The following is a 13869-nucleotide window of genomic DNA, read 5'->3' on the forward strand; positions in this document are numbered from 1 at the left end:
GAGGTCATGTGTCCTGAGCGTGGCGTTTCAAGGTTCACCCATACTGTAGCACATCACAGCTTCCTTCCTGTTCGTAATGTTTCCTTGTTTGCGGGAACCATGTCTCATGTGCCCAGCCCTCTGCTGATGGGCATCTGGGCTGTGTGCACCGTTCGGCTCCCAGGACTGGTGCTGCTGTGAAGGGAGCTGGGATTTTGCCATCCACCTGCTGTGTGGCTGCAGCCAAGTCATTTTCACCTCTGGACTCGGTGGCCCAGCTGCAAAACGAAGGGGATTCAAACCAGTGGCCTCTGGCGGCAAAACCTTCCAAGGCTTGTCCTCTCGGATCGGAGGGAACTTCTTCCCTCCCAGTCCAGCCCCTCCAGTCCTGCCTTTCAGGAAACGTGCCCCGGGCCCCTCACTTATGCCCATCCAGCCTCGGCCCGCACACCTGCACCAGGAGGCCACCTCTTGGGCCGTGGGGCACAGGCAAGGGCGGGTTCTGCCCACCCTCGAGGCCCCGTGCCAGCCTCAGCTGGGCCCGCTGTAAATTAATGGGGTGCTGCACTCCTCTGGCACATCCTCAGCTCCCCTGGGGTTTCAGGCAGCCCAGCCCAGGGTCTGAGGCCTGCAAGTTCATGCCTGGCTGCCTGACAGTAAAGTGGGGTGGGGTGGTGCGGGGAGGGCCCCCGGGACATTCCTCACCGGCACTTAACAGCTGTGTGACCTCAGGCCAGTCACTGAACGCCTCTGGGCCTGCGGCTCCTGAAAAGCCGTAGAGTGGTGGCCACGCCCTCCGGGGAGGGTTGGCTTGTGGTCAGTGCTCTCTAAGCTGCTTGTCCCAGGCCATTCAGGCTCACTGGCCACACCCCAGCCTGGCCTGTGCCACTTCTCCAGCACCCGGCATGTGGTGGCCCGGGAGCGTGCCACAGGCCTCCATCAGCTGCCACCTGCCTGGGGAAGGACAAAAGCCACAGGTTGCAGGCCGTGCCCTACACCCCGCCGGCTGTGGGCAGGTCCGGGCCTGCCTGCCTGGGCACTGCAGGGCGGTGGCCAAGCCAGTCCCATGGCACCTTGCCAAGGACCTGGGAGGCTGGCCCAGGGGAGAGGTCACCTCAGTCAGGGCTGGGGGCTATGGGCAGGGCGGTCTCCGGTTTCCCTGTCCCCTCCCCCTCAGCATAGAACCAGGGACCCCAGCTGTCCCCCACCTGGACACTGCCACCTCCTCATGGGTGTCGAGGGCCACTGGGAGCTGGGCACAGGGGCTCTCAGGGGAGCAACGGCGGAGACAAAGACCAGCGGACGGACTCTGGGGTCAGGGCTCCGCAGTCCCCAGGTACCTCCTTCTCAGAGTGGGACCACCCAGGCAGTGCCAGCTCCAGGACAGGGCAGCCTCAGTTTCCCAGTCTTGCCAGGCTTCCTTGTGGGGCTGGGGTGCAGGGAGGAGCTCAGAAGGTGGGAGGATGTCTGTGCCCCACAGCAGTCAGCACAGTGAGGCTGTAGCCCAGGGCTCCGCCGCAGCCTCCAGGGCATCCCTCACACACGCTGTTCTCAAGATGAGATGATCAGGTCCTAAGCCACCTGCAGGCATGAGGGAGACCCCCAACCTGGCTGCATCCCCTGGGCCAAACCTAGACACAGTGGGTCGTGACAGCAACCACAGGCCTCACGCGCTCATCCTGGCCCAGGCATCTCAAAGACTGCTCTCCCCAAGGCCCCCACGGCAGCCCCAGGAGTGAGTGCTGCTATCATCCCCTCTTCCAAGGCAGCAGTTCTGAGAAGCCCCCGAGGATGGGTCTGATCCAGGCCAGCCACCTCCAAGGCAGAGCTGCCCACCTGGCCCTCAGTTTCCAGCCATGGGGCACAGGGTGGACAAAATGAGAGTGGAGAGGGCACAGGGAGGGTGAGGGGGCACAGGGAGGGTGAGGGGGCACAGGGAGGGTGAGAGGGGCACAGGGAGGGTGAGAGGGGCACAGGGAGGGTGAGGGGGCACAGGGAGGGTGAGGGGGCACAGGGAGGGTGAGAGGGGCACAGGGAGGGTGAGGGGGCACAGGGAGGGTGAGGGGGCACAAGGAGGGTGAGAGGGCACAGGGAGGGTGAGGGAGCACCTGCCAGTGCTCGAGGGACGCCCTAGGCATCTGCTGATGGGCATCTGGGCTGTGTGCACCGTTCAGCTCCCAGGACTGGTGCTGCTGTGAAGGGAGCTGGGATTTTGCCTGCCTCCCCCGAGGCTGTCACAGGACAGAGCACAGATTCCCAGGGCGCTCAGGTGTCATTCTTTCCTCCCTGCAGAGCGAGCTGCCCTCGGAGGCCGGCGAGGGGAAGATGGCCCAGTCCACCACCACCTCCCCCGATGGGGGCACCACGTTCGAGCACCTCTGGAGCTCTCTGTGAGTGCACTCGGCTGGCCAGAGCTGGGGGCTCCCCGGGAGGCACTCTGGGCTCAGCCACCCTCATTGGGATAACTGGGCCAGAGCAGGAGGGGTGGCCCCGGGAGGACTGTGGGCCAGGCTCGTCCACCCTCACTGGGACTCTGGGCTAACTTTGGCGACCTTCCCTGAGATTCTGGGCTGGCCTCAGCCACCCTCACTGGGACTCTGGGCTAACCTTGACCACCCTCGATGAGATTCTGGGCTAGCCTCAGCCACCCTTACTGGCCTAACTGGACCAGAGCAGGAGAGCTGGCCCCACACTGGTCTTGGGCTAGCCTTGGCCACGCTCATCAGCTTGGGGACAGGGCTGGGTCAGAGGGTAGGAAAGGGACTGCTGCCCTAGGCCTTCCCTGGGGAGGCAGAACCAAAATTCAGACTCTTTTCCCTGGCCGTCTCTGAAGAGGGGCCATGGCCAGCAGAGGCCCAGGAAAACGGAGCCCGTGACTGGTTCTGCGTCTCCGGCAGGCACAGCAGCCCTGGAGGGGCAGGTGGAGGACGGAGAGGGGATGAGAGGGCCTGGGAGGGGCAGAAGACATAGGCCTCACCAGGAGTCTCGGGCTAGCCTTGAGCACTGCACCTGGGAGGTGTGGGGGTGATGCCAGGACTGGGGGCTGACAGCTTCTGTTTTCCTCTCCAGGGAACCAGACAGCACCTACTTCGACCTTCCCCAGTCAAGTCGGGAGAATAATGAGGTGGTGGGTGGCACGGATTCCAGCATGGACATCTTCCACCTGGAGGGCATGACCACATCCGTCATGGTGAGTGGGGACTGCCCTCTGCAGAGGACCGGAGTGGGGGCCGTCAGTGTGGCCTGTCCTGTCTCGGGAGCCTGGCAGAAGCAGGAGATAGCCTCTTGGTTGTATAGCTTCCCCTGTGGGTTTCCCAGCACACTTGAAATTGCAAAGGAGAAAATGTATCGGCTCATGTAACTGTCAATTCAGAGATACAAATGGATTCAGGCATGGCTGGATCCAGGTATAGAAAGGGCTTCAGGCATGGCTGAGCCCAGGTGTAGAAAGGGCTTCAGGCATGGCTGGGTCCAGGTATAGAAAGGGCTTCAGGCATGACTGGGTCCAGGTGTAGAAAGGGCTTCAGGCATGGCTGGGTCCAGGTGTAGGAAGGGCTTCGGGCATGGCTGGGTCCAGGTATAGAAAGGGCTTCGGCATGGCTGGGTCCAGGTGCTTCATGGCTGCCTCGCTCCGTCTCGTGGCCTGCTGTCCACTGCGGCTTTGTTTTTGGTCAGCCTCTCCTCTCGTGGTGAAAAGTACCAGGATCTGCCTGTATGCCCTATCCCTGTGGAGAGGGCACCCCTCTTTTCCCGCAGCCCAGCAGCCCTGCCTCTCGTTGATCTGAATGTGGTCATGGGCTCATCTCTGAGCCACCCCTGTGCCTCTGAGTGGCCTGGGCCCAGCATGCACTGAATAGGGTGACAATGGAATGGAGTGGGGCAGGCCCCCCACAGGGACCCCCGAAGGAAGATGGAGGTGCTGTTTCCAGGAGAAGAGGACTGGAGGGGCGCAGGCAGGGCCAGTGAGGCCGTGACACCCCATCGTGGCAGGCTCCGCCATTCCTGGGAGTCTCAGGCCCTGCCATGTGGGCTGCTCCTTTTAGGGAAAAGTCCAGGCTGTGGGAGCTGGTGGGGGCCTCGTTCCTGCCTGTCTCTCCCACCGCCCATAGCCAGGCCCCGACTGTGCCAGGAGGTGGGTGGCAGATGGGCAGCACCTGAGAGGAGAGGGCAAGGACCCTGCCCAACCCGACCCGGGAGGCCCGGCACAGCCTGCCTTCCCTGTGCTTGGCCCCGCCCACAGGCTGGCTGCCCCAGGCCCAGGGATTCCCAGGTGGGGAACTTGCTACGCGCACTGCAGGAGAAACAGCCCAAACTGTGGGGACAGGCACCCGAAACACAGCGCACGGTGTGAGGGGTGCTGGGGGGTGCGGCGGGGGCAGGGCCTGCAAGGGAGGGGGCAGTGCTGGGCCTCCGGGAGACGCGAGGGCACCCAGCCTGGCCCTCCTCCTCCCTCCGGTCCCCATTCCAGGAACTGGAGTGCACGCCTGTCCGAGGCACGGGGGTGGGCGGCCCAGCCAAGGGAGTTGGGGCCGTGAGGCTCCAGTCAGACGAGCCGAGTGAAGTGGGGTTGGGGAGGCAGAGGGTCCATCGCAGATGCTGGGCTGTCGCAGACCCATATGGGGCCAAAGAAGGCACATCCTTGGGCAGCTGCAGCCCCAGGGCAGGGGGGTGTCTGGAAGGCAGCAGCACCCATTCCTCTGAGGAGCCCCTCAGCCTGGATCTGAGGGTTGGACCGCCCGCCCCTGCCCACCCGCCCCTGCTCAGGTCCCAGTGAAACACTCGCCAGCATTCCGCACGTGTTCTAGTGTCATGTTATGGGTGAGGAAACTGAGGCAGGTGCTGGGAAAGGGTGGGCTGCGGACGGGGCTGGGTATTGTGAGAAAGTGAGATATGCCCTCTCCCCTCTCTCCCTTTCGAGCAATTCTGCCGGCTGCTCCCGGGGGACAAGGGTCCTGACCCCGCCCCCTCCAGGTCCCACTCTGGACATCCATGTCCTCCACTTTGGAGAGGGGCAGGAACTGGCCGCTGGACCCCAGGGAGGGAGGGAGGAAGACCTGTGAGACTGTCTGTCTCCTGAGATGCAGAAGCCACCTCCTGACCCCAAGGTGCTCAGCGCCCACTTCCCCTGCAGAGGACAGAGGGCCCCTGAGATCACACAGACCCAGCATCTGGAAGAGGACCTGGGCTCAGGGGGCAGAAGGAGCAGTTCTGCATTCCTGTGGGTGGGCGCACTTCCTCCCCCAGCCCCAGAGGGTTCCCCGAGCCTCGCATCGGGGTCTGGTCTGAGCCCCCGCCTGCTGGAACATGCCACTCCCCGGCCACAGGGTGACGGTGGGCCTCACACCTCCGCCAACAGCAAGGTGGCCGAATCTGTCAGGCAGCGGCACGGTGTTGAATTATTTGCTTTCGGTCACCTTCTGTCAGGCTGTACAGATGTACTCAGGAGGGGCGCTTAGGGCTGAGGGGAAAATGCCTGTTGGGGGTCAACGTCCTCCCAAAGCCATGTAAGAAATTCCTGGGTGCACAGCTCGGTTCAGGGAGGTGGGGATTTCCCGGAAGGAAGGCTGGCATGGGCCTGCGTGGGGAGCACCAAGCCTCGTTCTGATCCCAGCGCCCAGCCCCCTCATGATAGCGCTGCTGGGCCAAGGGCATGCGGTCCCCTACCTCTTACCCCCGTGGGAGCGCCAGGTGCAGGCACTCAGAGAAGCACCGACTGGCCGGCTTGGGCAGCCTGGCATGGGGCCCAGGGCTTCTCTGCCTTGAGAATGGCCCCTGGCCCACTGAGCCCAGGGGTCCCAGAGCGGGACTGGGGCTGAACCGGGGGGCATTATTTTAAAGTCCAGCCCGGGAGCTCAGGGAAGATGCTGTACCTCTGGGGCTGGGGACCTGGACCCGGCTCAGTGGGGATGCGGGCATGGGGGGCTGTGAGTGACCCCTGGGAAACTGCCACCTGCAGCTCAGGGGCCCAGTTCTAGCCCCACCATGAGGCTGGTGAGCTTGGACAAGAATCACCACACAGGCCGGGCCACAGGTCAGACAGGCGGTCTGGTGCCGGATGTTTCCAGGGCTCCCGACAGACCTGAGTTGGTGGCTCAGGCAGAGTCCTGCTCGTGGAAGAGGCTGCACACGCCCCTGCCCCCACCTGCCCCTGGCAGCTCCCTCTGGCCACCTGTCCCTGGGTGCTGGTGGCATCTGGCCGCTCCCATTCTCAAGGGTGGGTCTGGGGCTCGTCCAGCAATAGGGCCTCAGCTCAGGCAGGCACAGTGCTTGAGCTCAGGACGCCGGCCCTCTGCTGTGGGGCGTGCCTTCTGCATCTCGGGGACGTGGTTCAGGGAGGCGGGGCGTAGACAGGAGCAGTGGAACCCTCAGTGGGCCTGGAGGAGTCCCAGGCCACAGACTTATCGGCGAGACCATGAACTCTGTGTGGCCACAGCAGGAAGCGACCCTGTGGTCACTGTGGCCATCTGGCTTCGATGGCCCAGAAAGTCCAGCAGGTAGAGGTGGCTGTGGCTGGGGCTCCGAGGCCTGAGTTGCTGGGTTCAGGACGCACCCCTTCCCTGCTAGCTGGGCAGCACTGAAAGAATTATGTAGCCTCTGGGCCTCCAATTCCTGTCCATAAAATTGGGCTACTGAGCACATCCGAGTCACCCACCAACTTGAGGCTGTCTGGTGGCACCGGTCCCATCGGGAGCGTGTGACAAACGCTACGTGTGAGGGTGAGGGCAGGGAGGAGGCCCTGTATTTAAGAGAGCTGCTCCTTCAGAGACCAGAACAGCACAGCCAGCGGGGGCTAGGACAGGACCACCGACCCGGCACGGGTCCTGCCTGAGTCGCTCCTTGCCTGGGGCTCTGGCTGTCCCTGAAGACCCTATGTGGCTCACAGGGACCTCATTCTAAAATAGGTCCCTGTCCTACAAGAGGAGAGCAGGTGGAAGCCTGTGGCCCCGGCCTCCCTGTGGGCGGGGGAGGGTGGGCCGAGGAGCCACAGCTAAAACGGGTCCAGCCCCTGCCCTCTCGGGGCCCCAGCTGGTGTCCTGAGTGAAGAAGGCTTGATGCGGCTCTGGGTGCCACCTGGGTGGGGTCTCCCTGGCCACCCCCAGACCGCTCGGGAGGAGCTGCAGAGGATAAACCTCCCTGGGAGGCTCTCAGGGTGCGAGGAGGCAGTGGAGCATGGCTGTGGGGGCGGGGGTCCTAATGCTTGCTGGGACCCACCTGAGGAGTCTGCAGTGCCGGGCCTCGGCTGGGGGTGAATCCCTGCCCCTCTGAGCCCCAGCGTTCCCTCAGACAAAGCCAGGGCAGGGCAGTGAGACCTGGGGCCCCCTCTGGCTCTCAGAATGCTCCACAAGGAGGGGGGACACGGGAGGGGAGCAGGGAGGGGAGCAAAGGGGAGAGAGGCAGGTGCCTCCTCCCTCCCTCCGCACCACCCCCCCACCCCCATAGAGCCTCCTCCAGGCCCGGCCCCTCCCCCGAGTCCCTTCCCGCCTCTCCTGGCGCCTTTCTCTGGCGACAGCTGTTGTGGGCAGGTGGGCTACGGAGCAGGGACTAGGGCTGGCTGGCGGGACAGAAGGCGGGCTGATCTTCCCCGGGAGCCCAGGGACCCAGCAGCAGCACAGACACCCCCAGTCAGAACCTTCAGACGCTTGGGGCTTAAGACCCCTGAGGTCGCTCAGGATAGACCTTGCTGATTTCGGGGAGGGGCATTCTCCCCAGTCCCAGGAGAAGGAAGGGCACGGGTCCCGTGTGTGTGTGTGTGTGTGTGTGTGTGTGTGTGTGTGTGTGTTTTCCCCAGGAAGGGGCAGGCGGGCAGAGGCAGAAGGGTGCCCCTCCCTTCCAAGGAGGCTCTGCAGCTGGAGGAAGGGCAGGGTGGGGCATGGGAGCAGGGAGGGGGCTCAGCTTGCCACAGTCAGCTCTGAGACCCCAGCCCACTCATTACCCCCTCCTAGAGAGCCCCCCCAGCCTTTCCTTCCATGGGCTTCCGTGACGAGGCCCTCTGGGGCTGCACAGACCTGAACCCCACCCGGCACCCGGGTCTGAGCGCCTTGCAGCTTCTGCGGCCTCTTCCTTGGGGTGGGATGACGTCAGCTGCGACCCTGTGTTATGGGGTTGGCCTTGAACTGACACTGCAGGCACCAGGACACGAAATCCCCTTTCCATTCTGGTAAATACCGCTCCTGCGGACGCGGTGCCTGTAGAGTGACGTGGGCTGTGGCGGCAGCGATCCCCGCCTGTCCTGCGGCCCAGGGTCCCTCAGAAACAGTCAGTGGGGTGGAATCCCCAGGGAGTCAGAAGCAGAATGGCAGGTGCAGAAGACCCAGCTGGGAGGGAAAAGCCAAGGGGGTGTGGCCCCAGGTCCCCGACCCTGTCCTCTGCAAAACCAGGCCTTGGGGACATTTGCATAAAGCTGGGTGCTGCTCTGGGGCAGAGGCCAGTGGTTTTTGATGCTTTTGAGTTGGAAACGTGCAGCTCAGCTGCCCTGTGATCCCTGCAGCCTGGCCCAGACAAGGGGGTGGAGGGACGAGGGTTCTCGGGCACGGTGCCCTGGGCACGGGTGGAGCTCGTGCCGAAGGCAGCCTGGCTGTCATCCCTCCTCACAGCCTTCCCCTTGGCGAGATCCTTTTGGCTATTTATAAAACCAACAGGCTGGCCCTGTGCACGGGGACTTGACTGAGTCTTTTTCAATCCATCATTCCCTTTGGCAGGGGAGGATGCAGCAGGCAGAGGTTGGGGAATGCGCCGTCGGGGGTGGGGAGTGGAACCCAGGTCCCGCCTCCGCCTGGCTCTGAGTGTCCCTCCATCCCTGGGGAGCCCGCCCCCAACCCAAGAGAGGTCCCAGGCTCAGAAGCAGAAGGCACCCCCGCCCCCAGGGCATCTCCCATCCCAGCGGGAGTGTCCCTGGGGCTCACCCTGGGTCCCCCTGTCCCCGTCAAGGAGACTGCTGCTTACTCCAGAACCTCCAGTCTGGGGACCCGCTGCAGGGTCCTGAACCTGGTCTAGCAAACAGAACTTCTTTTTCTTAACCGTCTCCTCCTGAGTGCCGCCGCTCTGCCTGCTGGGGGCTGAGATCCTCGGCTATAGGAAGAGATGGCTGTCCAGGCTTCACCTGCTGCCTCCCCAGTCCAGGCTCGAGTCCCTTGGGGCACAGCACCCAGAGCCGTCCTTTCGTCCTCAGCCCGGCCTGCTGGTGGGGCAGGGTGGGTCCTCGGGGCTCCTCAGGGGGCTGCAGTCCAAGCCTCCCCTGCCCTCACCCAGCTCTGCCTGCTGTCCCTGGAGTGGGGTTGGGGGGGTGATGGAGGCCCCTGCCAGCTTTCGGGGGGCACGGCAAGGCAGAAGGAAGCTGGGGAGATGGAGACAAGAGAAAAGAGGCAGATGGTTTGGGATTTGGCAGGAAAAGGTGGAAGGAAAGGGACTCCGTGTGGATTTCTCAGCCCTCGTGGTGTGAGAACCACGGTGCCCCGGGGACTGGAACGGCAAGTCCGGGTCTGGGAGGGCGGGTCCCCAGGCCCTGGTCCCCAGGTTTGTCTGGGCATGGATGCCTTGCCTGCTTCCAGCGGGACTCAGGCCCCTCTGCCAGGGGCAACTTTGTACCAAAGACGGCTGAAACAGAATGAAAATTCAGACAGCCCACGGGGAGTGGCGGTCACCTCAAAGGCCCCAGTAGGCAGGTGCAGGCACCACTGCAGAGCCCTGACTGGCGGTGCCAAGGCTGTCCACCACTGCAGAGCCCTGACTGGCGGTGCCAAGGCCGTCCACCACTGCAGAGCCCTGACTGGCGGTGCCAAGGCCATCCACCACTGCAGAGCCCTGACTGGCTGTGCCAAGGCTGTCCACCACTGCAGAGCCCTGACTGGCGGTGCCAAGGCCGTCCACCACTGCAGAGCCCTGACTGGCGGTGCCAAGGCCATCCACCACTGCAGAGCCCTGACTGGCTGTGCCAAGGCTGTCCACCACTGCAGTGGGCCCCACCGCCGGGCTCTTCTGTGGCAGCAGGGGCTTGTCCCTGTTTCCCAGAGACTTGGCCAGTGCCAGGGTGGGCTCCAGACACACGGCCCTGGACTCTTGGACTTACCCCTGCTTTGGGCAGGCGGCGGGAAGCTGGCCCCACAAGCGCTGCTCACTCCCGCTCCTGTCTCCTCAGGGGTCCGGGGTCGCAGCCTCGCATGAGCCCCTCCTCTCCAGGCAGCCCTTGGGGTGGTCCCAGCGGACCACTGAGCTCCCTGCACAAGGGGAAGACACGACCCTCCAGGGTCGCCAAGGGAGGCGACGGCATCTCTCCCCCTTGGGGTGGCCCAGCCTTGCCTACCACGATCTCCAGGGCCGGGGCTCAGCCCTCGTGCTTGGGAACGGAGGCCGCCTTGTGGGACGAGGCCCCGGGGCCCCCAGAGCCTTCCCCAGACAGGCAGCATCTCCGGAGGAGCCCTGGTGCGTTTAATTAGGGAGCCGGCACTGACCGGCTCCCCGCCCTCCCCGCGCAGCCTCCTTGGTGCGGTCCGTCACATCACCGGGCAAGCTGAGGCCTGCCCTGGGCTTGGATGAATACTCATGAGGAATAAAGGGGTGGGCCTCGGGTTCTGTTGTTGGATGCAGCCAGTTGACAGAACTCGGGGAGATGGGAAAAGCGAGAATGCCAGCAAACCGCCCGCATGTGCCCGAGCACCCTCGGCTCCCGCCTCCCTAGCTGCCTGGCCTCTCCCCCTCGGTCCACGCTGCCAGGCGGCCACGACCCTGACCCTTCCCCTCGGGCCGCCCAGACCCATGCCTCGTCCTGCGGGACACCAGCTCCCCGCCGTGTGCAGACCACCCGGCGCCTACCATGCTGTACGTCAGTGACCCTGCGAGGCACCTGGCCACGGTAGGTGTGACGCGCCCTTCACAGGATCTCTCCAGGGACTTTGCAGGGGGTTTTGCCTCGGTGGAGGGTTCAGAGGGGCATCCTTCTGCCTGTCTCCCTGGTCAAGTGTCTGCTGCCAGGTAGGGTGAGCGAGGTAGGAAGGGAGGCATTGAGGGGCTGGAGGCAGGTTCCGGGCATGGAGCAGGGAGATTTGGGCCCCCACAGCCTGTGCCCACCTGCTGGGTGGGGACCTGAAGCCAGAGAGGAGGCTGGGTCCGGGCCGATGGGGCTGCCGGCGCTTCTGCCTTGCACTCGGGGGTCTCTGATGCTCCTTAGCTTTGGGGCTGGTGGCTCAGTCCAGGCTCAGGGTTTCCGAGCTGTCCTTCCCTGCCCCAGCCGCCAGGAGCCCAGTGAACCCCTGGAAGTCATCTGTGCCCCGGGCTTGGGTTCGAAGCTGCCTGTGCCCTCACCTGGGAATTTGCTCATTTGACAGCAGTGGCAGATGGGATTTTTGGCGGCCCCACGGGCTCTTCCCGGTGTGGATCTGAGCTCCGGGGCCAGGACCGGCAGCAAACTGGGCTCGAGGCCTCTTGCAGCCCCCCTCATGCAGTAGGCAGCTGGCCTGGCAGAGGGGAGGGCAAGGCCTGCAGCTTGCGGTTGGCCCCCGCAGCCTGAGCCCTGGAGACCTGGCCTCACTTCCAGACTTGCCAGATCCCCAGGGCCAGGCAGGCACCAGCTGCTAATTGCGAAGGTGGAAGGCTGGGCACAGCTGCTCCAGCTGGGGCCTCGGGCACCTGTGCCACACGGGACGCTCAGCCATGGACAGGGCACAGCAGGCAGGGAGGAAGAGTCTGGGTGTCTCCAAGCTCTGCTGGCACAGAGATCTGGCCGTGGGCTCCAGGCAGTGTGACTGGGGTGTGTGTGACAGCGATGTGTGTGAGTCTGCACACCGGTGTGTACATTGGTGTGCGTGTGGTGGGCGGGTGTGTGTGTGTCTAAGTGTGGGTGTGCATGCAGTATGCAGGTGGGGAAATGTGCAGATGTTTATGTGTGCTGCTGTGGGTGTGTGTACAGGCTGGTATGGGTGGGTGTGTGTGTGTACGGGTTTGCGTGTGTGTTGTGTGTATACATGTGTGTATGTGTGTGCAGATTGCTATGCACAGGTGTGATTGTGTAATTTGGGTGGGTAGGTGCTCATGTGTGTCTGCGTGTGTGTGCTGTGATGGGTACCTGTATGTTTGTGCCTGTGGCTATGTGTCCCCAAGCAAGGCTTTTAGAAGAGAGGCCGTGTGTGTGTGTGTGTGTGTGTGTGTGTGTGTGTGTGTGTGGCCCAGAGGGTGGGGGAGGGTGGGGGACACCCAGCCCCACAGCCTGCCCCGATGCTGGCTCCATGCATGCAAGTCTAGCGGCACCACGGCCTCTCCACACGCCCGCGTGATCTTTTTATCTGAAACCCAGAGCTGGGACTGCGACCCAGAGCAGCAAATGGCTACCTCAGGCATGGGGTGTCCCTCTCTCCCGTCTGGCTGTCACCCACTCGTTCATTGATACACGTGTCCACCAACACGTTGCTATTAGAAACGCACAGCAGGCCTGTGGCTCCTGGTGGGGGGGCAACCTCCTACCCCCAGACTTTCGATGGAGGTGGCACGTGAGCTGGGAGGGGCTGTCCCCTGGCTGCTGGACTGCCTGGAACCCAAGGTGGAGCCGAAAGCGCCCGGTGGAGAGGCCAGTGTCACTGCCTGGCCAGCCAAAAAGCCGGGGACATGAGGGACTCTGGTAAAACCTTTTCCCTTGAATGAGCAGATGTCGTCGTGTGACTCACCCTTGTGGGGCAGGCAGCAGACTACACCAAGGTTGAGTACGCGGCCGCGAGGACGCCTCTCCCGGGAGTGGCGGGGGGTGGAGCCCTACTGCCCTGGCCTTCGGACTCTCACTGCCCACAGGCGCCGCTCACTGTGTCCACCCGGCTGCTGCTGCCCGCTACCCTGGGCGTCAGCAATGGCCAGCTGTGCCAGCGCTGTTTCTTTTTAGACCAAGGATTACTGTGGTTCGTTCGTTCATTTGTTCATTCATTCGTTCCATCAGCAAGTGTCAACTGGGCACTTTTGTGCGTTAAGCTGAGTGTCGGGGCAGGTGGAGGCGGTGCCCAAAGCCAGCCGTGTCTCCCACACCTCTTCTCTCTCAGGGGGAGGCGGGCTAGGCTGGGCCATCCTAATGGGCTAGGCGGTGACTCAGTTTCCCCATTTCTGTGCCAGAGAGAGAATTCATGACCTTGTCTTACTGCATGAACGTGTTTTGAGAGAGAAAATGGTATTCAGCCCAAAGGGTTTGAAACCCAACGTGAGCGAATAGAGGGTGCTGAGGTTGGTGGCTTTGTCCAGCCCGTCCACCCTGGTTATTCCCATAGACGTAGAGAGGCCGCTCCGGAGCCCGCTGGGCCAGCCTGGCCCTGGGAAGAGGCGTCTGGGTTGCGGGACACTGTTTGAGCCCCCAGCTGGGCCCGCCGATTGCACCCAGCCTGGCACAGGATTCCAGGGTGGGCTCAGGGTCTGCCTCTCTGGCACCTGCCAGCTGAGTCTTTGGGCAGCGACCCTCTCTCTGAGCCCCAGTCTCCTCTATGACCAGGACGGTGTTCACCATAGCCGCTCGGCCGGGGTCTCACTGTGGGGCCCAGTGGGAACTGCTGGCCGCTAGCTGTAGACAGGGGCGCTGGGAGGCCTGGCCTGGAGAGCCGCAGCCTCAGCCTCCTCCTCCCGAAATCCCAGCCATGCTCTTCACTCGGCTCCCACACGGTCCTTCTGCATGCAGGACTGGATAACCCCAAAGTGGCTTTGGCCAAACGAGGCCATGTTCTGGGTCTGTGGTCCCACAGACTGGGGTCGATCAATGCCCAGCCCCGAGGTGGATACAGAGACATTGCCCACATCTCCTGCCTGCAGCAAGGAGGGAGCTTCTGCAGTGGGGCCCTTCCAGAAGCTGAGCACTGGAGACTGCGGAGCCAGGCGCGGTCCCCCAACACCCGGGAGTCGCCCTGACTTCCCAGATTTCCAGTTCACGGC

At 63.6% G+C, this 13869-nt stretch overlaps 1 protein-coding gene across 2 annotated transcripts in view; it reads left to right on the forward strand.

Annotated features, from left to right (window-relative positions):
• The first annotated feature begins 2304 nt into the window (after positions 1 to 2304).
• Positions 2305 to 13869, forward strand: part of TP73 (tumor protein p73) — a 48987-nt gene continuing 37422 nt past the window's right edge. For both annotated transcript variants that reach the window (XM_012460990.2, XM_012460991.2), the window contains exons 1-2: positions 2305 to 2369; positions 3049 to 3169. In XM_012460990.2, the coding sequence (XP_012316413.2) occupies positions 2305 to 2369; positions 3049 to 3169 (186 nt within the window). The remainder of the gene's footprint in view (positions 2370 to 3048; positions 3170 to 13869) is intronic.

The sequence above is a fragment of the Aotus nancymaae genome, unplaced genomic scaffold, assembly GCF_030222135.1.
Source record: "Aotus nancymaae isolate 86718 unplaced genomic scaffold, 86718_ANA_hifiasm-v0.15.2.pri h1tg000053l, whole genome shotgun sequence".
NCBI lineage: Eukaryota > Metazoa > Chordata > Mammalia > Primates > Aotidae > Aotus > Aotus nancymaae.